This window comes from Enhydra lutris, unplaced genomic scaffold, assembly GCF_002288905.1.
Source record: "Enhydra lutris kenyoni isolate GAN:26980312 unplaced genomic scaffold, ASM228890v2 scaffoldscaffold32, whole genome shotgun sequence".
NCBI lineage: Eukaryota > Metazoa > Chordata > Mammalia > Carnivora > Mustelidae > Enhydra > Enhydra lutris.
This window is the reverse complement of record NW_019154116.1, coordinates 5,997,379-6,024,722: the sequence shown is the minus strand read 5'-3', so window position 1 is coordinate 6,024,722 and position 27,344 is coordinate 5,997,379. Positions and strand designations below refer to the sequence as shown.

The window sequence follows — 27,344 nt, the reverse complement described above, 5'->3', positions numbered from 1 at the left end:
AAAGATCCAAGGGCAAGCCTCAAACCAAGAGGACCACAGACAAGGGATAAAAGGTGCCTCTAGGCTCATCTGGCAGGAAATTCTGAGAGCTCGCTCCATGCTGCTCAGGAAGTTCTGAGGCAGTGCTCAGGCTGCTGTCTGCTGTGACCTTGATAATTCCTCCTTACACAGACTTTCCAGCTCCTCTCACTCACCCGGTCCTGGTCCTTCATTCACGCACTGTGGGATTATTTCCCAAACAAGGCAAGAGTCAAACCCTGTCCTAATTGTACCTTTAGAGGGAACCAAGTTATGGCAATTGTATCCCATTATTTAGTCACCAAATACTTGTTGAGGACCTACCCGAGCCATCAAAGAGAAAAAAGATGTGTCGCCTTACCCTCCAGAGCTCTAAGTCTAGTGGGTAATTAAATGTCACCTGCTGAAACAAGATTCACATCCCTAGACTGTGGAGAAGGATTTTATGATCAAATTATTTCAGTGTCAGTTTTAGCTGCCTTCTCAAGCTAATTGGTGTCACCTACTTCTTCCACTTTCCGCATGATGATACAGGATTACCTGTGCAAGGTTTGCAAAGTCTCATGACCCAGTGACCACCTCTGTTATGTCTTTAAAAGAGGTTGGAGAGGCTAGGAAAGGTAATAGAGTATAAGAACTTTTTCTTTTCTCTTTGCTGGTGTTTTTATGAAGACTTCTCCCCATGGGGGGAAGGATGAGGGACACTTTCCTTCACTTCACACACAGGAGAGGTGGTGGTGCTCTGGCTCCAAGCTCTGAGGACAGAACCACCTCTCATGAGATGTTCCCTGGAGCTTGAGGACAACGTAGACTGGTGTCTGACCCTTGTCTGACTCATGCCCAACTCATCTGTCCTGCCAGTGGAGCAAAGAGATGGGAATTAGGTCAAAAAAAGGCACACAGGGTTCTCAGACCTCATGGGGGCCCATGAGACAGAGTGGTGGCTCAAAGTCCTGCCCCGAGGACCTCCAGGGGACACCAGGAAACCTCAGCATAGAGGTGCCACCTTGTCCCTTGGACTGAGAGGTCTCTAGCCCCTGGCCTGCGTCAAGGAATTACAGATAGAGACTCCTAGTAAGAGGGGGTGATGAGAAGGTAGAAGGCTGTCCAAAGACCTTTCAGTCTGGTCCCCGCCTACCCGTGCACCTTGCCCGCCTCCCAGTACCCTCCTCCTCCTCATGAAGCTCCACCCCCCTCTTTTCATTGCTGCCCTTGGAACACATCCAGACCTGTCTGCCTCAGGGGCCCCGCAGGCGCTCTTCCCTCCCCTTGGAAGGGACTTTCTGGAAGCCTGTGGCAAGCTGGGCTCTTCTTCATCATTACAGTCAGCGGCACTATGACCTCCTCACAGAGGCTGGCTTCTGCCAAGCACCCTGATTAAAGTTCTTCTCCAGTCTTGGTCATCTTGTTGCCCCCCCCCCCCTTTTAAGAATCCGGAGCTTCTGCTCCATGAACTTTCAGCCAAGGGAACAGGCCTAGGGAGCCAGCATTCGGATCTAGAGACCTATAAGCACTTTGGCAGAGGGGCGCTAAGGCCCCAGCAGGAGCCACCGACGCACTGATTTAATTCCTGGAGTTCCACACCTCCCCTGGCCATACCATAATCACCAGCCGCAGGCCGGCACGCTGCCCTGGGAATGTGGCTTAGTAACATGTTAAAATGATCATGTTTTGGACAAAATGAGTAAAATAAATATAGCGTTACAACGAATTTCACCTGTCTTTTTTGCCTTTTCGGCGTGGTTACCTGAAAGTTTCAAGTTACATGCGTGGCCCCATCGCGTTCTGTGGGGCGGCGCCTCTCTAGACCCTCTTTAGGCTGTGTCTCCCTTCTCCCGCGGACTGGAAGCCCCGCGGGCGCACCTGCGGCGCCGGTCAAGGATGCGCCTCCCAGGCGGGCGCGGGTCGGGGCGCGGTCGGGACCTGCCCCGCGAGAGGGTGGTCTGGCGTGAACGAGCCGACGCGGCGTGGAGGAGGGTCAGCAGGTTGGGAGGCGCTAATCCCGGGGGCTCCACCAGCCGGAGCCCCGACGCAGCCGCCTCTGCAGCTGGGGCTAGAGCACGCACCCCCGAGGAAACACCAGAGAGTGCGCGAAGTGGGGGGCGGAGGGAGGAGGCCGGGGGGGGGAGGGAAGGGGAAGAGAAGGAGGGGCCACCCGGCCCCGCCCCACTCCCGGCCCCGCCCCGCCCCTCCGCGGGGCCCATCCCGCCCCTCCGCGGAGCCCATCCCGACCCGCGCGGCCTCGGTTTCCAGGCGACGCCGAACGCGGGCGCCCGGCTGCCAGCAGCAGGCGGGATGGGCCCGACCTCGGCGGGCGCGGGGCCGCTGGACCGGGGTGGCATGGAGGACGACGAAGAGGAGATCACCGCCGCCACGCTGCGGGGCAAGCCCCGGCTGCCGCCCCTCTCGGCGCTGTCCGCCTTCAGCTACATCCCCCCGCGGCGCCTGGACCCCAAGGAGCACAGCTACTTCTACCGCCAGAGCCGGGTGAGCCGCACGGGGCAGGGGCTGCGCGGGCGGGCGCGGCGGGGCGGGCGGGAGGGGCAGCCGAGCCCGGCCGAGGCTGGTGGACCGCGGGATAGGGGCGGGGCTTCACCGCCCGGGAGGGGGCAGGGGCAGCGGGAAGGAAGAGCGGAGGGAAGCTGGAGGAGAGGAGGAATAGGGGCGGGGCTTCGCAGCCAGGGAGGGGCGGGGCGGAGAGGTAGAGCCGGGCTGCCGAGCCGGGGAGGGGCCTGGAGGAGAGGAGGGATAGGGGCGGGGCGGAGGGGTAGGAGGGGACTGCAGAGCGGGGGAGGGGGGCCTGCGGGGAGGCGGGATGGGGGCGAGGCCGTCCTGCGGCGTAGTGGGGCTGGAGTGGAGCTACACTGACGGAGACCGGGCTGGGGCCTCACCGCCCGGAATCAAGGCTGGGGAGAAGGCCGGGGGATGGTGGATGGGGTGGCGCTGCAGGCCTGGACTACACTTCGGGACAGTCCGAGGGTCCGGGTTGCAACTCTGGCGTGGGACTCTGGGGGTAGGCTGCAAGGGGGTTGGGAGGTGGAGGGTGGGGGCTGGTGCAGCTCTGCACAGCCTCTGAGGACAGGTTAAGGGGGCATCAGGGTCACGGGGGAAGGAAGCTGGGAGAGCAGCCTTCCTCTGGGGCACCTGGACCCCAAAGATTACAGCAACCACGACCGCAAGAGTAAGGTGGACTTCCCCCGACCTAAAGGATGGGCTGGGGCTGAGCTGTGTATGTGTGTGTGTGTGTGCACACGCGTGTGTTGGGGGGTGGGTATGCTCAGCTGGAACGAGGTGCTGGGGTTTGGGCATACAGGGTAGGGTGGGGTGCGAGAATGCTCAGCCTGGTATCCTGAGCTATTTGGGGGTGCATTAGGTCAATTGTTTTCAGGGGAAGGGTTGGGGAGCCCCTGGGCTTCCAGGACCACTATCAGGAGCAGCAAGGTGATCCCTCTGCCCTGGATCTAGAGGAGGGTCTTGGGAGCACAAGGCAGGACTCCTTCTGGGGTCAGCGTGACAGCGACTGTACCCCAAAAGTCACAGGTACAGACACCCATGGAAAGCCCTCCTGCAAACCGAAGATGACCAGGAGGCAGATCTGGACATCTGCCTGTGGGGACAGCAGGGCATCGAGCCCTCATTAGACTCTGGCCACGCTCCTGCAGGCCCGCCGGCCTCCTGGGGAAAGCCTGCTGGTCTGGGAAGGCCATTTTGCAGCGGAAGCAGGAAGAGAAGCAAACTCAGAACTTGTCAGGAGTCCTCTACTCCTTTGTGAAGCCATTTTCCCTGTCTCCAGTGTGTCTTGGGGTTCAGGGTGCAGGGGCCTCATTATTCCAAGGATGCTCAGCCTGAAGACACAGTGAGTGGCTCAGCGAGGGTGTAGGGGAGCCAAGTGCCTGGGAGGAAAGAGGTCTTTCCCTCATGATGTGTAGGGATGCATCCTTTCTTCCCTTCTCTCCTCCCCACCCACAAGTCCTAGAGCCCAGATGAATCCCCGTTCAGGTCAGTCAGCACACACTAGAGGACTGGCCACCTGTGAAATGTAAGAGAATGTCATGGGGCTTAGCCTTACAAACACCAGCAGAGCTTTCTAAACAATCGTCCTGGGTTGAATTGTGTCCTCCTCGATTTCTCATGTTAGATGCCCATCCCAGGCACCTCAGAATGTGACCTTATCTGGAGCCGGGGTCTTTACGGAGGTGATCCAACTAAATGAGGTTGTGGGGGGGCTCTCATTCAGCATGACTCGTATCCTTCTGAAAAGGGGAAATTTGGACCCAGAGGCAGACACCCATAGATGGAAGATGGTGGGGAACAGACAGGAAGAAGATGGCTTTCCACAAGCCAAGGAGAGAGGCTGGAAACAGCCTGTCCCCTCATGGCCCTCAGGAGGGACAGGCCCTGGTGGACACCTTGATCTCAGACTTCCGGTCACCAGAGCCGTGAGACAGTATGTTTCTCTTGTTTAAACTGCCCAGTCTGGGTGCTTTGTTTAAGCAGCCCGAGCAGGCCAGCACATAACCCTTGGCCAGGAGGATCTCATCTCTGTGAGCACCTCTGTTTGGCTTTAACCAATATGGAGGGACGGAAGGACAGAGGAAGAAAGGGGACATCCGCTGCACCCCTGGCTTTGCAGCCCCAGTTGCCCTGTTCCTAAACCAGAATATCCAGAAGGTAAACACTGGGGAGATTTGGAGCGATGCTGCCCTACCTCAGTGCCACGATGGGCCTCATAGTTTCTCCTCCCCTTAGCCTCTTTTTGAGAGAACTTTTATCTGTAAATAATTTCATTGATTAAATGAATTTTACAATTTAAGCATGCAAAACCTGTATCACTGCCAATTTATGATTCATGAAGAGCTTTCCGCACAGCATGAGAGAACCAGTCAAAAGGCCAGGAATCTCGATGTTTAAAGTTGGTCCATGCTGGTTTATTGAGAGAACATAAATTTTGTGTGAAAAAAAGTCACAAATACATCATTTTATGTGTACTTTGAGGAGTCCTATTATGTACCACTTTGAGACTATAGAGAAATAAAATAAAAGACTAAAACAGATGGGGGTCAAGATACAGATCTGTTAGAGCTAAAAGCCAGGTTGCAGGTTACTGCTAAGGACTGTGGGTAAAAACTGACCCTGGACACTGAAGCTCTGAACCAGGTAGATTTACCGATCCGGCCACTGCTGCTGTGGGCCCCAGAAAAAGCAGAGCTGAACCCCCAGCCCCTGGGGGCCAGGTGCTGCCAATAGAAAGAGCAGAGTCAGGCATGGAAGGTCTTTACCTTCCTAAATTCACCAATCTGATATGTGGCTCTACCTTTCTGGGGCTAAGACGCAGAAAGATGCCTGAGGTGTGAGGTCCCCACAGCTCTGTACTTCAAGGAAATCAGGAGTAGGTAAGAGCTATGCCCCTGTAATTCAGGGGTCCTCACACAAAGGCCCTTGGGCCAAATATGGCCCACTGCCGGTTTTAATAAAGTTTTATTACAACACAGTCCCATGCTCATCATTTAGTATTATCTATGGCTACCACCAGACTCGAGTAGTTGCCACAGGAAACCATGTGACCTGAAAGCCTAGAACAGTGACTGTCTCTTTACACAAAACATTTGCTGCCCCCTGTTCTGATACGTTACTGTCCCTGGAAGACAGGGATGGGCCTTAGAATGAATGAATGCAAAGCAGACTTTATGAAAAACCAGTTTGGTACAGTTTTGATAACTGGGGTCACAGGCAAATTCAAATCCTGAAGTCTTTAGTGTCACACAGAAGAAAATGATGTAGTAGATATAAAAGAACCTTAAAAGCAGCAAGAAAAACAAAAGGCATTTCAGAGTACCTTTGCAGGACAGAATGGTAAGAAGGTGCTCCCGGGGATTATGTGAGCCGGTCTTTAATCCGCTGGGGGGAATAACATGCTCCTGGGGATTATGTGATTAATCAGCTGGGGGACTGCAGGAGCTGATTCTCTACCAAGAGATCATATGGGCTGAAGAGGATGAGCTTCATATCACAAATTTGCTGGAGAACTCAGCTGCCCTGCAGTGAACTGTAAACCCAGGCCACACTCAAAGCTGAGAAGAAACGTGGCAGAATTAGCTCTTAAGTCAATTACTGTGGAACACACTTAGTGATTCATTAGGTAGTAGCACAGGAACCTTTGGTTAAAAATACTGGCTCCCTGATACCAGCTGTGCAGACTGCCCAAGTCACAAACCCCCGTGGCACTTTGCCCACCTATGAATGGGCAGTGCTCATTCATAGTACCGCATCAAGGGAGCAATTATGAGAGTTAATTTAATTCATGGGTATAAAGTGGCACATGACCAGCCCCATGTAAGTGGGGCTATGATTATTACTATTTGTTTTTGTTAGTGATCATTTGAGTTTCCTTCCACGGAAGGTTAGTTTCCGGCTGGTGTCTTAGACCCCTCACGCTTGTTTGATGTCAGAGATTTCCAGGTGAGGCAGTGTCATTCTGAGGGCTTCTAATCTAAAGGTCTTCCCTGGGAGAGCCCAACGTTAAGGCTCTCAATGCAGCACACTTATTTAAAGCCCCCTCACCTAAAGCTGCCTGCTATAATGTGACCAATTCTCGAACTGTCCCCTAGGGGGCACTAGCAGCCTGGGCTTTTCCTATAAAATACTGTTTCGGGGGCAGCAAGGCAGATTCAGTTCAATGATGTTTTAAAATTACTTTTTTCTTTCTTCTGCCTTGTGCAACATTTCTGCCACTGAAATAGAAAAGCTAAGTCAAAGGACAATGCCCTTTTATGAAGGATTTTATTAAATTTCTCCAAGTCTAAGAGCTACATTAAAAAAAAAAAAATCTTAGGTGGTTTTAGAACAGGCTTTCCCTCCTGGTAAGCCGGGCTGTGGAGAGCTCTGCCTCCAGGGAAGCTTGGCTCGGAAAGCCTCACCCTGGCTTTCATGAGATTAGCCCACTTTCCTTCTCGGTGCATGGTGGAGGCAGGGAAGCCAGGGGGCTGTTTCTTGGCTCTCCTGATGGGGGAATTACCCTTCACCGAATGCAGCCAGCCACTTTGTAGAGAAAACGATGCATATTGGCTGTCCAGAGATGTAAAGGGGAATGTCGGGCAGCCCTGTGCCCGCATCCAGTGTGTAGGAGGTGCTCAGTAGCCCGGCACCCCCAGCCCCCTGATGGAGCCTCTTCATCCCTGGGCACTGAGCACACCTGCTGTGCACACTCAGCCGCTCCTAGGGGTTCTGTAAGAGGGGTAAGCTCCACTTCTGGTGCCCCTTTACATCTTAAAATCTAGCCAGACCCTTGTACCCACATGCCTTACAATAAAAATGAGTTCCAAGGGTGCCTGGTTGGCTCAGTGGGTTAAGCCTCTGCCTTCGGCTCAGGTCGTGATCTCGGGGTCCTGGGATCAAGCCCCACATCAGGCTCTCTGCTCGGTGGGGAGCCTGCTTCTCCCTCTCTCTTTCTGCCTGCCTCTCTGCCTACTTGTGATCTCTCTCTCTGTGTCAGATAAATTAAAAACAAAACAAACAAACAAACAAAAAAACGAGTTCCAGCGGGGACACCTGGGTGGTTCCATTGGTTAAGCGTCTACCTTCGGCTCAGGTCATGAGCCCAGGCACCTGGGATCTGGCCCCACATCGGGCTCTTTGCTCAGCTCAGACCCTGCTTCTCCCTCTGTTCCTCTCCCTGCTCTTGCTCTCTCTCTCTCTAATAAATAAAACCTTAAAAAAAAATGAGTTCCAGCTGAGTGAAATTATCACCCCCCCAAGACGTTTCCTCCCCCTCCCTGCCCTTTTCTCCTCGCGCACACTTAGGTACCAACCGACTGAAGGTTTTACTGAGTATCTCGATGCTTGTTTCACCCGCTGAAGTGTGGGCTCGTGAGGCCAGCGAGGGTTACTGTCGCCGCTCTGTCCCTGGCCCTTGATATACACAGGCTGCAGCGAAGGGAGGGGCGTGAAGGAACGGGACGTGCAGGGACAGGGCATGCAGCGACGGGACACAACGTTCGTTTAAACCAGGATAAGTCACGGATTTACGAGATTAGCCTCTTAGACTAAACAGAGGGTCCATTTCGCATAATCTGCTGCCTGGGTTTCCCTTGACCTTGCTCTGCTGCTCAGGGATCAGCACCGGGACGGACAGGTTGCTTCTCCTGAAGGCGGCTCCCTGCATCTTCTCCGTCTGGTGACCTGCCCTGGAAAACCAGAGGCCTGTGGGGGCCGGAGGAGGGGCTGAGTGTCTTCCTCCAGGGCAGGTAGAGCTCAAAAAGGGGCAGGTGACCCTGAGGGAGGGAGGAAGGGGAGAGGGGAGAGGCTGTGCAGGCGTCCTTCTAGCAGAAGTCCTGTGCGCATATGAACACAGCGGTGTGTGTCCAGCTGTGTTTACGAGAACACGTTCACACGCACATCGCACAGCTGTGTGTATGTATGTGCAGCTTGCGCTTTTCATGTAACATTGTATCTTAGGCATTTATTTCAAATCCATCCCCTTGGGAGCGGCACAGTGACACAGGAAAAGGAACAGCCTTATCCACCATATATCTGGTCAAGTTTCAGCACCCGTGGCTCACCCTTTCTTCTGTGAGGGGCTGGGGGCACGCTGGGGGCTGGCATCCGTGGAAGCGGGAACAAGCGCTCTGAGCCTCCTCTTGGCGACAAGGTGTGCAGAAGCCCTGACGCAGACGCCTCCAGTAGGAAACACACACGGGATTAAAGGGCGGTGTTCCTTCACTCTGACTCAGGGGTAAAGGCGGCGGGTTCCAGGGCTCTGGATTTGGGCAGCACTGCCAGCAAGAGATCCCCTAAAAGTAGTGAAGAAAACACCTCAACAAGGCTGCTTCTGTTAGGATGCTTAATAAACTGATAAAATTTTCAGATTATTGGAAAAGTTACAACCATTTCCAAAACTTGTGATCTTAATGCACCAGGAAAGGAAACAGAATCTTTGCCAGAGGAACCAAAGAGAAAAGCTGAGTGTTGTCCTTTTAAGAGCTAACACTGTGTCCTTGATAATACAGTCTTTCTGAGAGTGGAATTTTGAATGATGTTAATATTAATGAAGATGTCCTCATTAAGCTTCACATACCGCTAGCCCTCCTGGGGAGAAGCACCAGACTGATCAGAAGTAAAAGTGAGGTCCCTGTGAATCAAAGGAAACCCTTTTGGATCACCTTGAGACGGCGAACAGTGCCCGAGAGCCTTCGTGTGCCCATGAAAAGAGGAAATGAAAGTAGCCTGACCATAGCCTGATTCCCGTTTCAGTCCAGGTGGGCGGGGATGTGCTCTGGAAATAAACAGAACCTGAATCCTGACGGTCTTTACCCGTGGTTGGTGTCAGAGCCTGCTCGTGCATTTTAGCATTTCGCCTGAACTCTGCATTCAGTTGGAAGCCTGAAATCAGGCACAGTGAGAGTATTTCCATTGCGGAAATTAGCAAATGCTACAGGTTAGGTCTTTTTTGTCTGGAGAGCTTTTTTAGGACAGTAACTTGGGAAACCAGGCTTCTCTCTTTTAATGGTTCCAGATGTGCGGATCTTTGGGAACTTGCAGTCCTCTGTTGGAGCCTCTGAACTTGCTGGCCACAGAGCAAGGGAAGTTCGTGGAGGACACGTGAGAGTTCTTATGGACCTGGAAGGTGATGCCTGCTGGCTCCCCTGTAGTTCCTTGCCAGAGCTTGTCACCTGGCCCCAGCCTAATTGTGACGGCACCTGGTGACTGCAGTCTTCTGTTTATTCCAGAAGAGAGAGTGTGTTCAGTGAACACATAACATTACTCTTGCCCCCGTACCATGAGAGAAATGTATCAATTTCCTTTTTCTTAGTACCTTGTTGAATGGACAATGGACAGCACATTTGTATCTAAATGATCTGAAAGAGAGGAGAAGGTAAAGGACTCGGGTTCGGTTTGCTGGAGATCTTCCTCCTCTTACTGGTGTGAGAGTGTGTGTGACCTCTTTGGGGGCGAAGCTGCAGGTCGTGCACATCTACTGGGCCCAGTGCCCCCAGCAGGAAGCTGCTGACACCTCTCAGGAAGCTTCACAGGTGCCCACAGGATTAGTCTCATGTCACCCCCACTCAGAGTTCATTGCTGAGAACTGGTCACTTGGCTTCCCTCGCCCAAGGGAGCAGTGGAGAGTGACCCTCTGGGGAGTCAGGAGCAGAGCAGAACTGAATATTGGTGATGTCGACCCACCGTCTGATTGGGTTGAACGTTCTACTGACTCAGTTTACCTGGGGCGGAATGCGTTAGCTCCATTCTTATTTTCTGTTGTTCAAAAGATGGTTCCTGCTCGCTACCAAGGATGTGTGTTAGAGCTGCTGTAACAAAGTACCCCCAGACCAGGGGCTTAAATGATGGAAATTCACCGTCTCCTCGTGCTGGAGGCCAAGTCAGGGTGTTGGCAGGGTCGGCTCCTTTGGAAGCCGTGAGGGAGAGTCTGCTCCAGGCCGCTTGCCTCTGTGTCTCTCTGTGTCTCCTCACATCACCTCTCTCTGCGTGTCCCTGTCGGTTTCTGAACTTTTTAAATAAGGAGACCGGTGCTGTTGGAGGAGGGGCCCACCCTGCCCCAGTATGACCTCACCTTAACTTGTTACGTCCTCAGCGTCCTTATTTCTAAATCACCTTCTGAGATCCTGGAGGTTAGGACATCAATGGATGAACTTTTTGGAGGATGCAATTCAACACATAACATGCAGGGAGGGGACTTCTCTGGGGCTCTGTCCATACAGGTACGGGGTGCGTCCCCTTTCTCCCATGACTGCAGCCACACAGGCTTCCTGCCTGAGCCCAGCAGATGCTGAATTTTCCTCTCTGGTGCCACCGTACTTCGTGCATACTTCCGTTGCTCCACGGGTATTACCTTCAATTGTTTAATTAATGACCTTATTTCCATCCTCAGCCTGTGGTCTTCTCTAAGAAGGGGATGCCCTATTCCTTGCCCCTAGTCCTGCCCTGGCTGGGTGCCTTGTCCGATGGTCAGAGCAATGTGCTTTGGAGGTTGAACAGTGAAGGTCTCCACTCTACCCACGGCGCCGGCCCAGGGCTACGGAGGGGTTATTTGGCCATGTTAGGAGGAAGGGTCACCGTGGGGGAACTGAAGGCAAGGTACCAGACCCCATGCCCAGGGCGAGACTGTGCTACATTTTAACAATACTCAAAATGCAAAGGGACAAAGGGAGGTCACCGGAGAGACAATAAATTGGCTCATTTTACTTTGTTTTTCAAAAACAATGATACATGTGCTAGAGGACATTTCTTGAGAGATTTTAATAGCAAAACACCAGTCAATGCAGAAGCCCTGTTTTGTGACAGCATCTAAGTCTGGGTTGGTTTTTATTAATGCAATTTTGCTTCAAACTGGGAAGGAACGAAAGACAAAAAGAAAGAAGAGAGATTAATAATTAACATTCAGGAGAAGACAGATTTTTGGTCTGATGAGGTGCTGGAAGTGGACAGTCACATTGCTAAGCGAGGCTGCCTGCCTGTGGGTTCCCCCCCCCACCTCGGCCCCCACACTTGTTTTTCAGTGACAGAAAAATCCGGTTTTACTCTGGAAAGTGGTGGATGTGCAAGACCCCTGCACAGCGGAGACTGTTCATACCTCATGGGTGCAGTGAGGTCCCTCATAAGGGTTGCTCTAGCGTACAAGAGAGGTAGGCTTTCCAGGAGCCCGACACCGGGCTGGAACCCATGACCCTGAGATCGTGACCTGAGACCAAGTCAAGAGTCAGCTGCTTAACCAACGGAGCCACCCAGGTGCCCCATAGTGCTGCTTCTAAGGAGAGTTTTAGGAGACCTGATGAGAACGGGGAGGGCAGTCTTCTGTGACGCTGCACATCACAGTGGGCTGCTCCCCCGGAGCGGGGAAGGGAAGGAACCTTGCCTCCCTGGTTCAGGTCACAGCAATTGCTTTCTCATTCTGTGCTGGAGTCTGTCTCCAGGACAAGCCCAGCAACCCTCAAGGGGCTGACTCAGTTCAGGAGGGTCAAGCCGGGATGGAAACACCTGCACAGGAGGACAGCATAAGCCAGCAGCTCCCCTGTGCTCGGCCCCTCCCCCTCCTCCAGTCCCCCCATCTCCGGCCCCCACAGGGTTGTCCATCAGACCCCTGCTCCGCCAGCCATCCCCACGGCGCCCTGCAGGGACTGAGGCTCACCGCAGGTCCCCTCATCTGTGGCCCAGCGTTCTCAGGGTGCAGCTGCCCCCCAGGGGGCTCAGTCCTAGGGAGCAGGTCTTTCCGCTGCAGACTGCAGCTGCTGTCCCTGAAACACACCCACTTCACAGGGTCAGCCAGGCCAGGAGGGATTCTGGTGACAATGGGACATCTAGATTGTGACCACAAGTCCAGCTCAAATTCCTGTGTGTAAGGGGATGGTGTGGGGGTGATGGGCTATTTAGCTGCTGTCCGGGTCTGCCTGCTGGGCTCAGCCGGCCAGGCCAGTAGCTCTGCTCTGAACCCCAAAGGGAAGGGTCTGAATCATGGCGCCTCGCCTTGCAGAGGCCAGCATTCGCTCCTTTGGGACATTTATGTCCCACCATCCTGGCAGAGTGGGGGGCGTACTTGAGTCTATCTTGTATCACTGCAGGGCCCCTGGCCTGGTGGCTTCCCCCAGAATGCTTGCTCATCCTGTGCTTAACCTCTCCGGGCTGGAGGCAAGTGCCCGCCAAAGCCCCTCGCTTCTGCGGACACCCTACAGTCCCACACACGGTATGTTCAAGACGCCGAGATTTTCCCATCCATCCTACAGGTTTTTGAAAAAGTCCTAATTTTATTTGATTATCAAATGTCTGATTTTTACATAACCAAAGTGCTGGATGTTTTCTTTGTGACATTTTCTCCATTGCTTTTATGCGTAGGAGGTCCCTTATGGATTTTCTTTTCACTTGTTTTTCTAATCCATCCAGAATTGACTTTTGATGATAATGGACTGTGAAGACCCAAGTTTATAGTTTTTCGCAAATAGCTAGCTGATTTTTACAGTACCCAGAACGGAATAAGGTATCACCACCTCGCGGATTTGGGCTTTTTGTTTTTTAACCGCTGGTGTATGAGCTAACTGTAGGTGTCCTTCAGGACAAGTGAAGGCCAGGGCCAGCCAACCCAGGGCATGAACAGACCCAGGAGCCCAGTAGGTGACAGAGGACAGTGCCAACAAGAAGCTACAAAGTGACCTCATTAAATGGCCATCGGGGTGACAGCTCCTGCCTCTCTAAGTCACTTGGAGTGACTCTGAACTTAGGCAAAACCCGTGAATAAGTGCCATAGGCGTGTTGCCGTTGGAATTCTTAGGAACCTAAAATAATGCTAAAAGCTCACCTTGTTTTGCTTACTAGCTGGTTAATTGTACCAGGACGGTGGCCAGGGGTCTGAGCTATCTTCACGACTCCCCCAGCAGGAGTAGCCTGTCTGGCACAGGACAGATGACCCGTGAGGGATTTGTCAAGGTGGGGTTGAAGCCACATCACGTTCTGGCATTTCCATTGCTACCAGCCCTGCGGAGACCCGCCGTTTTCCATGTGTCCTGTTCACTGTCTGCCTTCTAGCTCCGCATCCTGGAGTGGGAGGGAATTGTTCTAGGATTACTACTGGGGAAAACAAGCAGACAAGCAAGCGCAGGCGAGATACCCCGCGTCCCCAAACGCCAGCGAGACGGAATGCCTGCGTTTGCTGTTGGAGGATCCAGGGCAGCTGGCCCCTGGCTGGAGGGACGTCAAGGACAGACCTGACTTACACAAAGAAGAGCTAACACATGGATTTCTTTTCCTTTTATTAGGTACCAGATAAGGCAGATTAATTTTTGTATCAAGAGAAATTTGGGATAAAAAAATGGAGATATTTCAGATGAAAGCTGTTAGCGGGGTAATTTTCTGATACATCAAAGCTTTGCGTGTGCACGTATTTTTCTATCTGTCTGACGTATGTGCGTATATTAGAAATGCATATATATTATATATCAAATATATATATATCTCCATGCATTATGAATGACATTCATTAGAGCCACCACATTTGATTAAAGGCAATATTTCTGTGGAGAGGGGTTTGTACGAGGTACCCCCCCCCCCCGGCTGGCTAGCAACTTACAGATACTTCTGTTCGGTTACATTGTCCCGGTTTTGAATTATGGTTAATTTTTAAAGCAGTACAAGCCTGTTGCAGAAAACTTGAAAAATATGAGACAGGTGGAAATGAAGGAGAAAAACACATCAATTAAGTGGATTGCTGTTATTTTCAGGTTGTGCACTAGTGGTCGAGTCAGAGAGCGGGAGGTTCAAGGGCCCGGGTCACGGAGGGATGTAGAGGAGGAGCAGGGAAATCGCCACGGAGACGTCCCCGCCTCACCGGGCCTCGCGGGGACCTGCTCTGGTTGTCCGGGGTCTGCTCTGGGGTGAGCTTCCCGCACACATACTCAGTGTCGGCAGGAAACCGCACATCTCCACGGTCCACCAGGGAGAAGCCTGGCGTCCAAGCTCCACAAGGATCGCCGTGGCCCGGCTGTCCAGTGAACCCATGCCTGCCTTTCTCTTCTTCTCCCCAGACAGGCGTCATCTCCCTATACGACTGTGTCTTTAACAAGAGCCCAGGCTACAATCAGAAACGGCACCGAGATGACAGAGAACACGCAAAAAGCCTGGGACTTCACGTGCATGAGGAGGTGATGTGAACACAGGCCGTGGACAGAGCGTGAACAGATTAGCTATGAGTGCACATCTCTACTCAACAGGGCGCTCTGGCTTCTGTGGGCAGGTCCCCTCCTCCCTTGTCGCCCCCTGGGGCTGAGACCCTGCTGCTCCCAGCTCCCCCTCTTCTGTTTCTGTGTATTTGTTTTTAGGACTGTGTTGTTTAGTTAACAACTTAATGAAGGTGAAACTAAGAAATTCTTTTCAACAGATAAAGCAGGTTTTTGCTCAACTTCTGAGTCCTGGCTGTCACAGTTCTCCCACGGACCCCGGGAGAGTGACAGGAATAACCTCTCTAGTTTAGGCACCAGCCTCCAACCTCCACGGACAGGGCAGCTCCTCCTTTAGGAGGGCTTGGCCTGAGGTCGGGTGCCCAGGTGTGCGAGCAGCAGCAGGAGCAAACTCCCAGTTCCCAGGGAGAGGAGGTCGGTGTCGCAGCAGGTGCTGGGTGCAAGAGGCTGTGCGTCTCCTAGTGGTGAGACCCTGCTGGTACCCTCAGCACTCGGGACTCTGCATCCTCGGAGTCTGATCCGAGGACGGCATGTTTATTAAGAGCCAGATGCTGAATCGCTATCATCGTCATTTCTACAATGCACAGAATTCGTAATGGAAGAGCCTCTGCTGGGATTTCTTTCTCGGTCAGAGGGGTTTTGCCCGTGGTTGTTCTTGATGAGAATGCTGCCAGGTCACTTCCAACGGACCTTTATTTCGATGGGAAATTCAATGATGAACTATGAGGTGTTACTATTTAAGTCACAGACCTTAAGTGTTTTCCTATTGTTTTTGCATATGGGACTTCATTCCAAGTTGGCTAATGCTTCCCTGTCATAAGAATACCAGTATTGACCCCAGATCCTGAGTGCCTCCCATGTGCCCTGAAAAGTCCCTGTCCTCTTAGAGCTGATATTCCTACGAGGAAATAGCAAAATAATCATCATATACATAGGGAACTGAATTCCAGGTTGTGGTAAGTGGTGCGCAGAGAAATAAAGCCTTTAAGGCTTTTAAGGGGGCAGGGAAAGTGAAAGGAGACTGGGGAGCTGGGAAGGGAAGGGTGTTGGGAGATGAGGGGGCACTGAGAAGGTGGGGGTTTGTGGAGATGAGGGGGGCATCGAGATGAGGGGGGTCTGGGGGCGCTCAGGGGAGATGGGGGTGCCGGAAATGACAATGGGAATAGTGAAAAGATGTGTTTTGGGGAAAGAGAGGAGGCAGGAGGGGAGAGGGGTAAGCGGGCTGGAGAGGGCCAGGCAGGAGGACAGGAGGAGCGATGGTGGGGGGAGAACACAGCCCAAAGTGAGAAGGGTGAGACGGTGCCCAGCGCAAGTTCTTTGCTGTTCCTCTGAATGGCCTGAAGGACTTGGGGACAGTAAGGGACTCTGAGCACAAGGGACAGGGTCTGCCTAGTAGGGGGTCGCAGGCATTAAGAAGCCGGCTGGAGAGGGTTGCAGGTGTGTGGGTGAGCCAGGCAGAGATGGCTTCCAGGACGCAAGGTAGGGCCTGTGACCAGGGAGGTGTGAGCTGACCCTGTGTTCTGGTGTCCCTGGACAGGAGCGCCAGCGGCCTGTGGGAGTGCTGATGTCCTCAGTCTATGGGAGGCGCATACACCAGCCCGTGGAGCCTCTGATCCGGGACCACGGCCGTGCCAACCACGTGAAGGCTGACTTCTACAGGAAGAATGACATCCCCAGCATCAAGACTCCTGGCTTTGGGCACATTTCTCCTGCCTGACGCCCCATTTGGGGCCTGGACTGCTGGGTGGCACAGTCAGGCATCAGAGGGTCAGGGAGCTGGCCTGAAGCGGCTTGCACCTGGACAGTGGGGGATGGGCCCGGGAGCCCCTTTTCCTCGTGTGGCCATGGTGAAGACCCTGGCCAGAGGCCTTTAATGTGATAAAATCTCGTGGGACTGTGTCCGCTGAAATGATGCCAGAGACCGATCCAATTGTGAGCACCTGAATAAAAGGAAAGTGCTCCCACCTGACAGTGGTCCGGTGACTGTGTTCACTGTTTCTCTGGTTCGTCAGACCCCAGGGGGCGCTCCAGGAGGGGCGTGCACACCCTTTCTCACCAGCTATGGAAACCACGGCTGCCTGGGTTTACCTTCCTCCATGAGGCGATATGGTATTTCTTTTTACAATAAGTGATCTCTAGATACCACAACATCTCCCTGCCTCAGAGGCCTGAGCTGTGAATAACAGGTCCGTGCAGTTGAGGACAGAACCCTGGTAGTGCTGCCGTCCCCCCTCACCACAGGTCATGGAAGAGACTGGGCTTTGGTGGTTGACAGCCTTGGGTAAAATTCTCGCTCCTGCCTCTCCCAGCGGCACGGGGACAGAGCCCATCATTCCGCCGACTGGAGCCCACATTTCCTCCTCTTCCCAGTGGGAATTCCAAACCGTGAGGAGTGTGTGTGGGAATCAGGGTGGTCCGAAGGCAGCCACACGAGAGGCTGGGGCTGTTCGTGTGGACAGTTTTCATTTTGGAAACACCTGCTTCTAACCCAAGTTGGAAATGTTTATTTTGGAGATGATTTGAAACTTATTCAAGTATTAAGGTATGCGCTATATTTTTAGTGCATGGCTGTCTTTGAAAGAAATCACCCCGCACCCTTCCAATTGAACTTCCCATGGCTTAGTGGTTAATGAGCAGGTGATGTAATTCGTTTTACTGCTGATTCCCCTATGGCTGGTTTTATTGCTCTGATTCTCTAAGGACATATGGCACTGAATTGTTAACAATTTCAAGGCCGAGTGGCTCCCATGTATTTCTTTATTCTTTTGGAAACGTGTTTTATTTCCACCTGTAGGTATCTTTTATTACTTTTCCTCCCGAACACATGGCAGTAGTGAATTTGGGATTGCCTTGGGTAGCTTAAGCTCTATTTATAATAATATAATAGAAAATCTATCAAGCTTGGATTATGAAAATTTTTATTAATTACTTTCTTCATGACTACTAAGAAAGACAAGGCATCGCTAAGAAATGCCTTCATCTGAAATTGACTACAATAAATCTGTGTCAAACTAAGTTATTTTCAGTTATTTAAAGTCAGATCCTACTCCATTAACCTTCTACTTTTAAAAAGCAGGGCCTGATCTGGACAAGGTTTCAAAAGGTCTCGCGTTCCTTAGGTATCAGGGAAAAATTAAATGTATTTCTGTTGGCTTCTGGACTACAACAACTTAAAGCCAATGAGTGCCCAGTCACCTTCTAAAAGGGAAACATAATAAAAGAATTTGTTTCGATGTATCCAGTCTCCATGGTTAGTCGGTCTTTCTTGGAAGGCAGAGAGGTTGCACTCAGGAAAGCACAACAAACTGGGGACAAGGAGCATCGTGGAGGATTTGCGACAACGAAGACATTTCTAAACAGATGTAGGCAACACTGCAGGCGTAATGGGGTCACATGCAAGCCATTTTCCTGAGAGAGAGCTCTCTGCAAGACTGGAAGGTTGAGGAGAGCGCTGAGGAGAGAAGCTTGTTTGCTACCAAGGTCACTGGGCTGCCGGCCATCTGCATGGTTTGCTCACAGAGATGTTTGTCGCTTCGGAGCTTATCGTGAAGACTTGACGCTTTCAGAATTAAGGAGCTGGCGGGTCTGCAGTCTAGGCTTGTCTTGGCCACTGGTCGCTGGGAAGACTGAACAAGGCCCTGGGCCTCTCCGCACCCATTTTGTCAGTTGGAAAGCACAGGGGAGCTCAGACTGGGGACCAGAGTCCCCTGGAGAACGTGTTATCTAAACACAGCACATGTGCTGGGCCCCACGGCGGGACTTCTGATTCGGCGGGTCTGGGTTGGGGTCAGGAAATGTGTGGGTGCCCAGGGGGCTCCGCCCCCACTGGTCGGGGATCATACTTCAATGATCCGTGTGTGCAGACCTTTGCAAGATGGACTCTGATAATGACTTCGATTGCTTTAGAACTCAGAAACTGTTTAGCTTGGTAAGCCCGGCAGTTCAGTTTTGGGAAAAAACAAGTCTCCTTTTGAGGTCTTTTCATCAAATTCAGCACATCCTTGGTGGGGGCAGAGAGTCATGCTTAAGTGCGCTTGGCCAGTCACTCAATGGTGGGTGCCCACTAAGAGGAAGTGACCTAAAGCGGCCTGGGATGGGTGCTGAGGACTCTAAGGGAGTAAGGACCCCCGGGATATGGCTGCAACCACGGTTACGAGTGATACAGAAGGCCAGTCTCATGTTACTGAAACCCCAGGGCTCCCTAGTTCCGATCGCTGTTAGAGCGAAGACAGGGGCCCATACATGCGTTTTCTTCCTTCTGTCACCTTTATGAGAATTCGGTATATGAAGGCCAATGCTGAGATGTAATTATAGGATCAAAAAAAATCTCTGACTGAGGCAGGCAACGGACCAAGTCATGCTGCATTCCCACTTGGGGGATGGAGGGCCGGTTCCTAGTTTCGAGAATCTGAGTCTGAGTCAAAATCCTGGCTGTGGGGGTGGCTCTGGTGGTAGCTGCCAGGTTCTCTCTCAGTCATTAGCTCTTTGACCCAGACCCGATCCCAGAAGCTATCAAAGAGGAAATATTCCCAAGAGAAAAGGAAAGATACCCTCCCAGCCACACAGCCCATAAGCGATCAGTCAGGAATTAAACAAGGGCTTGTGCTCTGGGTCTGAGTTCCCAAGGACAAGTTGTCCAAGGGACAAGTTGTCCCTGACAGCTCGGGGGTCCTCTGCGCCTCACAGACCGCCTGCCCTGAGCTGGGAGGAGAAGCCGGTGTGCCCACCCGGGCCGGCACCTGTAGCTCTGCTATCTAACATCCCGTTCTGCACGATCGCTCTCTCTGTCACCCTTTGGCAAAGTACAGTTTCCTTATGTGAAGGAAAAGCCCTGAAACTTTGGATTTACATGAACAAATTTCCCCAAGTCTTCTTTCTTCAAAAATGTGGAACGTTGGCTCTGTGCCATCTTAAGCCTCCTCAGACATAAACAGGCATCTTCTGGGGCCTGGCAGCTTCTCCCAGTGAGTTCAAACTACTGTGGTGGGCTGCTGAGGTACACAGTCAGTGCCAACTTATTCTCCCACAGCCTGCGGTGAGGGCTGCAGACCAGAGCACGTGGCCAGAGAGAGAGAGGGCATTGCTGCTGGTAGAGAATCATTTCACTATTACGATAACTTCCCAGAAAGTGTTCTCCAGAGATGCCAAGTGAAAACCAGATGGTGGGACCCACTGAGCATTTCCAGAGAGTGGCAGAATCAGGAATCTGCCTCACGGACTTCGTCCTGATCTGAATCACTCAAGGATATGTCAACCTTTGCTTCCTGGGAGCTCTTTCTGCCACAACCGTCAGAGGAGCAGGGAAAGCAAATCCTGGTTCTGGAGTGAACCCGCAGGAGAGGGCAGAATGGGGGGGTAGGGAAAGATACAGATTCTAAACCAAAGTACATAAAACTTTTAATGAATCAACTTTACAAAAGACAATGGCATCAAAACATCAGACGCGTTTGGTACAAAACTGGTTCTAGGTTGTGAGAACTAATCCTGGAGATGGATGGCACGAGACACGACAGAGCAAGGCGACAGGACCACGGATCCCACTGGGGCCCACGGACAGCCACTGGCGATGAGACACGTGGGTGAACACAGTCAACTCCCATGTGGGGTGACAGAAATAAACTTATTCACAAATACTGTGTGTTTAATATCAGACTAGCAGATGCGGTTGGCGAGCTACCATATTTTCCAGAAAAGAACATGCACCGGAAGATAATATACACCCCCTAGTTTTATTGCCTTAAGAATTTTTATTTCACGTCAGCCGTCTTTGTGAGTTCGTCGAACGCATTTCTCCTATAACACACACTCCTTTTCCTTCTGCTTCGGAGTAAGCACAGTGCAAGTGGCAGAGCGATCTTGGCACACGTCAGACACCAAACGATATGCCACCAGGGTCATAGGAACGAGTCTGAAAAGGCTCCATAAGACAGAACAGAGCACGCACATCAAAAACGAGGGACAAAAGTTTGCGGTCAGAAAGTGCGTTGTACCTTCCCCCAAAATACAGTCTTCTTGCCCAAATGAAGGCAACTCTTCAGGATGCCAGGTTGCTCTGGGAAAGGGACCTTGACATTTCTGTGTTTACAAAGTATGTCTTCAGCTCCCCCTTGCCTTTCACGTTGATTATTCCTCTGCAGGTGCATGTGTACCCGAGGGTCTGGAGGATGAGGCTTGTCTCCTCGGTGACCTAGAAGCACACCGACAGATGAAGAAGTGGTCAGTGTCTGTGCTGCATGGCCTCTGGGAGGTCCCTTCACCGCAAAGATCAAGAGCCAAAGCCACTCAAGCTCTTTGACTCATTCATTCCACTCCTGAGAAATTAGGAGAGAGAATAACTCAGAGGAAGGAGAGCTTTTTAAGGATAATGTGTGGTTTTGAGCTGTGACCGTGACAGACTATAAACCACCTAAAAGTCAAGTGATCTCCGGGAGGAAGCGAACCGTGACGCTGCCATGATCCGTATCGTGGATGAGACTGTGGAATAAGCAGGTCTGCTTCACCCCAAAGGAAGCATGAAGCCTAAACCCCACGCTCTGGTTTCTCCTATGTGAGGGTGACGTATTCACATAGAAGAGACCCGGGGAAAAGACAGGAAATCAGGGTGTGTTGGAGTGGTGGGATTCTGGATAATCTTTACAAATGGTCATGAACGTCATCTCACGATGTCATAAATCTGAGTAACAGATTTTAATAGGTGGGAGAGGACATCCTGAGAAGTCTATGGGTTCCTGCAGACGGCCCCGGGCTTCCGGCTGAATGCTCGAGAGTAAAACCGAAAGGACACAAGGAGTCCACACTAGCCTTAGTTGGGCAAGACCCTGGTCAGGTCCCGAAGGTTCCCTCCCTTCACTGAGTTGGCTGTGAGATGCTAACAGGGCTGGGCCCCTCCTTTGCAGCCCGACGATGACGGGACAGGGCAGGGGACTCCTGCCACTGCCCCGGGGGCTGGGAGCCTAACTGCAGAGCTGCAGTCAGGTCCTGCTAGGGGCCGCGGGGCAGTGAAGCTCCGGGCGGGACGGCTCTCCTGTCTGAGCCTGACACCATCTTAGCCTGAATGTGTGCACTGGGCTTTGCTCGGGGCCCACGTCTGGGGATGGCAGCCCAGGCCTGCCGGGGTCTGTCTGCTCGAATGCTGGGAAGCCTCCTGCTAATGACGCTTTCTCAAGCAGAGAACAGGTAAGGCGAGAAGAGACTTGGCTCAGGACAGGCCTCGGCTCTGGAGGTGGGAGAAGACCTTCCCATCAAGAACACGGCCCCCAGGCGGGCCTCTCAGGAGGTATCTGGGTCTTGAACAGAGAGGGAGGGAGCTGTTTTTCCAGAACTCCCTAGTCATGCCACTCTGGAAGGGTGTGAGTGAGCACGGGAGGAGGGATTTCCTCCCACTTCATCAGAGAAAATGGACATGGCACCGGGGTGGGGGAGGGGGCAGTCCCCTCAAGTGTGTGGGTGACACCCGCGAGCTGGACGGGCTTGTGGACGGCACAGCAAGGCTATTGTACAATTCTGCTTTTGGATCAGGCACCATTGGGGGACCCTGTGGTGAAACAGCCTCCGTGGGCTTGGTGGCTGAGAGAGGGGTCCAGGGCAGACATTGTCAGGGGACGGGGCAGGAGCACAGCAAAACCACAGAAGAACCCAGGAAGGTATCCAGGGGCCCCCAGAAATAAGGATGAATTGCGTGGTATAATGGTCTCAAGGGCAGGCTGATGGAACAAGATAGAAAAATCACTCTCTTCCCGTGTGGCCAGCCCCTAGCCCAGGGGCCGGTGTGGGTCTTTGGGACCCTTATGACCAGAGCAAGAGAAGGGGGACGCAGGTGCCAGATGCTCACATCCTCCCCTCCCCTAGGGTCGGCTCCAAGTCCTGGGGGAGGACTGGCGAAGCCCCAGCCCAGGGCGGACTTTGCATCCCGGATTAGAACCGGAAGACCATGGACATAGCCGAGAAACTCAGACTACAGATATGTCCTTGTGATCAGAGTTCTCAGGGGCCGTCAGAACTAGAGGATCCTACAGGCATCTGACTTCCGACCTTCCACAGAGAACACACACATCTTTTGGAGCCTCGGGGGTTCGCGGAGCAGCTGAGGTGTTTGCTGGCGGGGAGCGGCGGCCCGGACGTCTGTGAGCTAGCTGCTGGAGTGCGGGACGCCAGCCCTCGATCCTGGGATGGAGCAGCAGGGAGCTGTCTCCGGGAGGAGCCCCAGCTAGTGTCCAAGTCCAGGGGAAGCCCAGCTGCGTGACCCGTGGGCTTTCCCTGCTGCTGTCTGGGCTTCCAGGCGAGAAGGCTCGGGGGAGTGGGAGGCTCCCTGATCCAAACGGCCTGGTCCCCAGGCCCGGGAGGGGCTCTGTAATGACCTCAGCACCTCTCACTACTTTTCGTGCACATAAGAGGGAACGCGAAGCTACTGGAGGTGGAAGGAACACGTGCCTTCAGGAGAAGGAGTTCACGGACACCAACCTCCCAGTTGCCGTCTGCGTGAGCACACAAAGACCTGCCGGTGAGCTGCTCTCCCGACGAGAAACCCGCCTCGTCTCCGGGCTCCAAGCAAGCAGAGACCCTCCCAGGCTGCTCAGCCCCAAAACACCTGGAGATCTACGAGGCCCAATATCCTCCTGGAGACACACGGGAGCTCAGGCTCATTTGAAGCATTGATCTGGGGGGATTTATGGGCTCCAGGAGGAAGCGCTCTCCCTGACCAGCCGCTCTTAAATTGTTTTTGATTCTTATCCCGAGTACTTGAAAACCACCCGGAGAGTCCTGCAGCTTGTTAAGGTCACCGTCTGTCTGCTGAGGGTGGCAGGCGTGGGCGGGGCTAGGTCGGCCTCCAGGTGGGAACGTGTGTCTTTGACAGGAGCACCCTCTCCCACACCAAATGGAAGACGCCTTGTTGGCCAGGATTGCTGGAACATTCCTGCGCAGGGGGAACACGTGACCCACAGGCAGGAAGGCCCAGAGGCCACGGTGGCATCAGCACACGGTGCAGCCGGACTGCCAACACGGTGGCCTGTGCCCCTCGTGGGGGGAAGCGGGCCGTCTCCTCAGACAGTGACCACCGCTCAGCCCCACTTCTGTGATAGCTTCGTCTGGATTGGCTCTTGTGAGCACAGCCGACTGGCTCTTTTCCCTGGCAACAGCGGTTTGGCCGGGAAGCCCTGGCTGCTCCTCTCCTCCCCACGTCAGCTGTCATCTCCCCCTTCTCTTTGTTGCTTGGTCGCTCACTTTCAGCAACAGTTGACTAATCATCTGGCTGGAAGAAGATGAACAGAAGTGATGTTGGGCCCGTTCCATATAAAAATTAGGGATATGCTCTAGGAAGCTCACAGAAATGGAATCCTCTTGAATGAATGGGGTAGGGAGCATGAAGGGCAAGTGAGCGGAAGCTGAATGAAGACCCGCTCTTGACGACGTGGGAGCGGGTCTCCTGCTGAAGTCAGTAGAGAACTGGGAGTCTCTGCCACAATGTTAGGAGGCACGGTTATACCTGAGGACCCTAGCCAAGCCAAGGCACACAGAACAGGGACTTACGGACTTCGTGAAGGACCAACACAAGAAAAAGTGTATGTCCAACGGTTTTCGTACAAACTTGCCATGTGGCAGGAGTTTATCTTCCAGAATGTAAGGAAGTTGAAGTGACATGTGGAACCACTGCTTTTTGAGGGTGAGGCAAACTGAAAGTTCTGCAGAGACACACACGCACACACACTCTTCTCATTAGAAGTCAGTCTCTCCTTCTAGATGTCTGGTATCATGTTCAAGCATCCTCCCTTGAGTGGATTCTAGCACTTTCCCATCATTCTAGAGAACCAAACCCCATGCTGGTCTGATTTGGCACTGCTATTACCGATCACCTGGAATCCTACCCCTCGTCTTTCCCCAATGGGCTCTATTTCGCTACCCTCCAATTCAGCCCCCAGGACAGGAAGTCTGGGGGTTATGTCTGGTGTTGGTGATACTATCCCTCTCCCCGGCAAAGCACCTTTTGAGGTGCTGGGCCGTGAGACGGAAGAGGAGGGACATGTCCTGCCCTGACTTCACGCTCAAGTATCTGACAGCCATGTTGATTTTCATGATCGTTGACTTTCACCAAGGTGATAATCTTTATATTATTACATTCCTAAATTATTGCTAAGAGTGAGTACAGAAATGAATTAACCTTTCCCCAATAAAAAAGGACTTCTGTTCATGTCGATGTGTTTCGAGGTTTCCTCAAGATTTAAGTAAGTTTCAAGACTCTCTGTTTTAGTATGTTATTATCATTATTACACTTATTTATGGTTTCAAGAGGACACAACCGGCCGATGCTTACAAAGCACACTGAATTACCTGTATTTTGTCCAGCACACCGGTGCTGTCCATCCTGCTGGCCACATTTACGGTGTTGCCCCAGATATCATACTGCGGCTTCTGAGCTCCAATGACACCCGCTATCACAGGTCCATGGTTAATACCTGTAGCACAGCAGAGCCAGGTAGATTCACGTCACAGCCACCGTCTTAAACAGAAAAGCTTCACAACGATATTCCCAAATCATCATTACTGAACAAACATTAGTCCAACCCATGGGGTTCTAAAGCAAAGAAAAACATTCTTTTCCCTTCTTAACCTTGATTCTTGATTATGTCCCCATATATCATTATTATTCCATTGTTATGTTTTTAAAAAACCCAACATAATAGTTTCCTATGTTGCTACATAATCTTAGGCAAGTGATGATCATTGTGTTTTCCAATAGTTGTGGAGTTAGGGTTAATTTTGAAATACACGTCTTTCTGCTTGAAATAGCGACCCTGAGTACAGGGAGCGGCAGTTGTGCCGCTGCCGGACTTTGGGGTCTGTGCCGCCACCTCGCTGAACGCCCCCTGCCAGACACCAGAGATGTGTCCTCACCTGCCGTGTGCTGTTCCATGCGCTTTATATGTAAAAACTCCTGTGGTTCTCACAACAGCCCAACAGGGTGGCTACTGTCTTCATCACTTCCAGCTTCAGGCACGGAAGCAGAGCACGGCGCCATCAGACAAGCAGTAGACGGCAGAGACAGGTGGCTCCATGGCCCCTGCTTGCAAGGACGCTGCCATCTTAGCTGCCACAGGTGTCCCATGCCCAAGGCTTCTCCCCACCTTGAGGGCTGTTGCCTTGGATAATGTCCCAATGGCAAGTTTACTGAATTCCAGAGGAACATGTTTGTGCTGGGCTAAACCACCTTCCAAAGGACTCTCTGAACGTGCACTGCGCTGGTGAGGCTGCCTACCCATGTCAGCGTCAAAACAACACCACATCTTAGTAGGAGCAATACAGACTCAGATGTGAGGGAATTCTGACATAAGAGGCTGCAACCGATAAGCCTGGGGAGGGTCCCAGGAGGCTCGAGTTTGCAGGGATCTTTGGGTAGACAGGCTGGCCCCCGGTGGGCAGGTGCTTGAGTTCTTGCCCCCCTGGAAGCTGTGCTCTTTATAGCTTTGCCTCCATTAGACTGAGGACACCCCTACCTCTGGCGTATGTCTCCTCACCAACCGTGATTCCCCAGGGAGACCCCCTAGAAGTTTGCTGGAGAAGCTCTGGAGTCACTACTTTTCAGCCCAGGTGGCCAAGACTCCACTGATCGGACAGATTTCTTGCTATCCCAGTTGGCCCATGTGACTTCCCAGATAATCGGGGTGCCTGATTCCTGCCGAAGAGGGTCATTCCACCCCAGACCACTGCTGACATTGGTGACGGTGGCCGTGACTGCCCCCTCAGTTCGGAACCGTGATTATAAGCCCATGGTTATTACGTGCAGACACCTGAGCTCCGGGTGCGCTGAAGCCACGGAAGCCTGATCAGCTTCTCTAATCAGAGCGGCCCGGACCCCTCCCCCACCCAGTGCTCCAGGCTGGATGAGTCCTTGCCCAGCATCTCAGTCCACACAGGCAGACCCACATGTCTCACAGGAGTGGTGCGGAGAAAGGCCCCAGAAATAGAAACAGAAATACAGACATGGGTCGATTGTGCCCCCTACGTTTTCTGCTGGCTCTGAGACCCCCGCCTCCCTACGGGGTCACCTTGCATCGATTAAGGAGGGTGTTTCTGAGCTATCCCATCTCCCACTCCTGAACTGCTTAGTGTACTACCCTTGGTTACAGACCTAAGGCCAAGCTTCCTCTTTGCAATGGAGAGGTGGGCAGGAAGCAGAGTAGAACACCGTTCTATGAACACTGTTCCACAGAATCTTTGAAGGTATGCGAGAAGTGACCAAGAAATTCTGCTTTTGCCGAGTACACAATAAAGCTCACACTCTGCTTTAGACACCCCAAATAATTTATTCTAGCTGCTGGCTGGTGCTCTTGAACCCCTCTACCGTCAGCTTTTCTGCTGGCTGCTGAGTCCTGCTTGGTCAGCGCCTGGCTGGGGTGGGGGATGGGGGAGAGCCTGGGTTGATTCCCGGCACGGGGTCAGTCTACTTAGTGCAGGGATGTGCTTGAATCTTGGTCCCCACTAACCGACTGATTCTGTAGCTTGCCCTGCAGAAAAGGACTCGAGGAGTGAATTCATCTCTTCTTATTTGTATCATTTTTTGGGGAAATCTTACTCTCCCGAGTTCCTACCGCGAATGGCCACTGGATGGCGCCACGCAGCCAAGTGCAGCGAAGCCGCCCCCAGAGTGAGGCC

General features: G+C 52.6%; 2 protein-coding genes across 2 annotated transcripts in view; one reads left to right on the top strand and one right to left on the bottom strand.

Moving 5' to 3' along the window:
* The first annotated feature begins 2,244 nt into the window (after positions 1 to 2,244).
* Positions 2,245 to 17,532, top strand: LOC111153442 (chromosome unknown C5orf49 homolog). The gene is made up of 3 exons (XM_022512462.1): positions 2,245 to 2,505; positions 14,544 to 14,660; positions 16,234 to 17,532. Exons 1-3 carry the CDS (start codon positions 2,314 to 2,316, stop codon positions 16,411 to 16,413), a joined length of 489 nt encoding a protein of 162 aa, XP_022368170.1. The 5' UTR covers positions 2,245 to 2,313; the 3' UTR covers positions 16,414 to 17,532.
* A 2,549-nt stretch (positions 17,533 to 20,081) lies between these two features.
* The window catches only part of LOC111153427 (adenylate cyclase 2), a 406,431-nt gene continuing 399,168 nt past the window's right edge, over positions 20,082 to 27,344 (bottom strand). The window contains exons 24-25 of the mRNA XM_022512437.1: positions 25,023 to 25,147; positions 20,082 to 20,883 (exon numbers count right to left, since the gene is read on the bottom strand). Coding sequence (XP_022368145.1) covers positions 20,731 to 20,883; positions 25,023 to 25,147 — 278 coding nt within the window. The 3' untranslated portion in view covers positions 20,082 to 20,730. The remainder of the gene's footprint in view (positions 20,884 to 25,022; positions 25,148 to 27,344) is intronic.

Excerpts from the sequence above, each read along its gene's own strand:
- LOC111153442 (XM_022512462.1), top strand. The coding sequence starts at position 2,314 with ATGGGCCCGACCTCGGCGGGCGCGGGGCCGCTGGACCGGGGTGGCATG. Across the intron at positions 2,506-14,543 it reads ACTTCTACCGCCAGAGCCGG|ACAGGCGTCATCTCCCTATA; the intron begins GTGAGCCGCACG and ends TCTTCTCCCCAG. Across the intron at positions 14,661-16,233 it reads GACTTCACGTGCATGAGGAG|GAGCGCCAGCGGCCTGTGGG; the intron begins GTGATGTGAACA and ends GTCCCTGGACAG.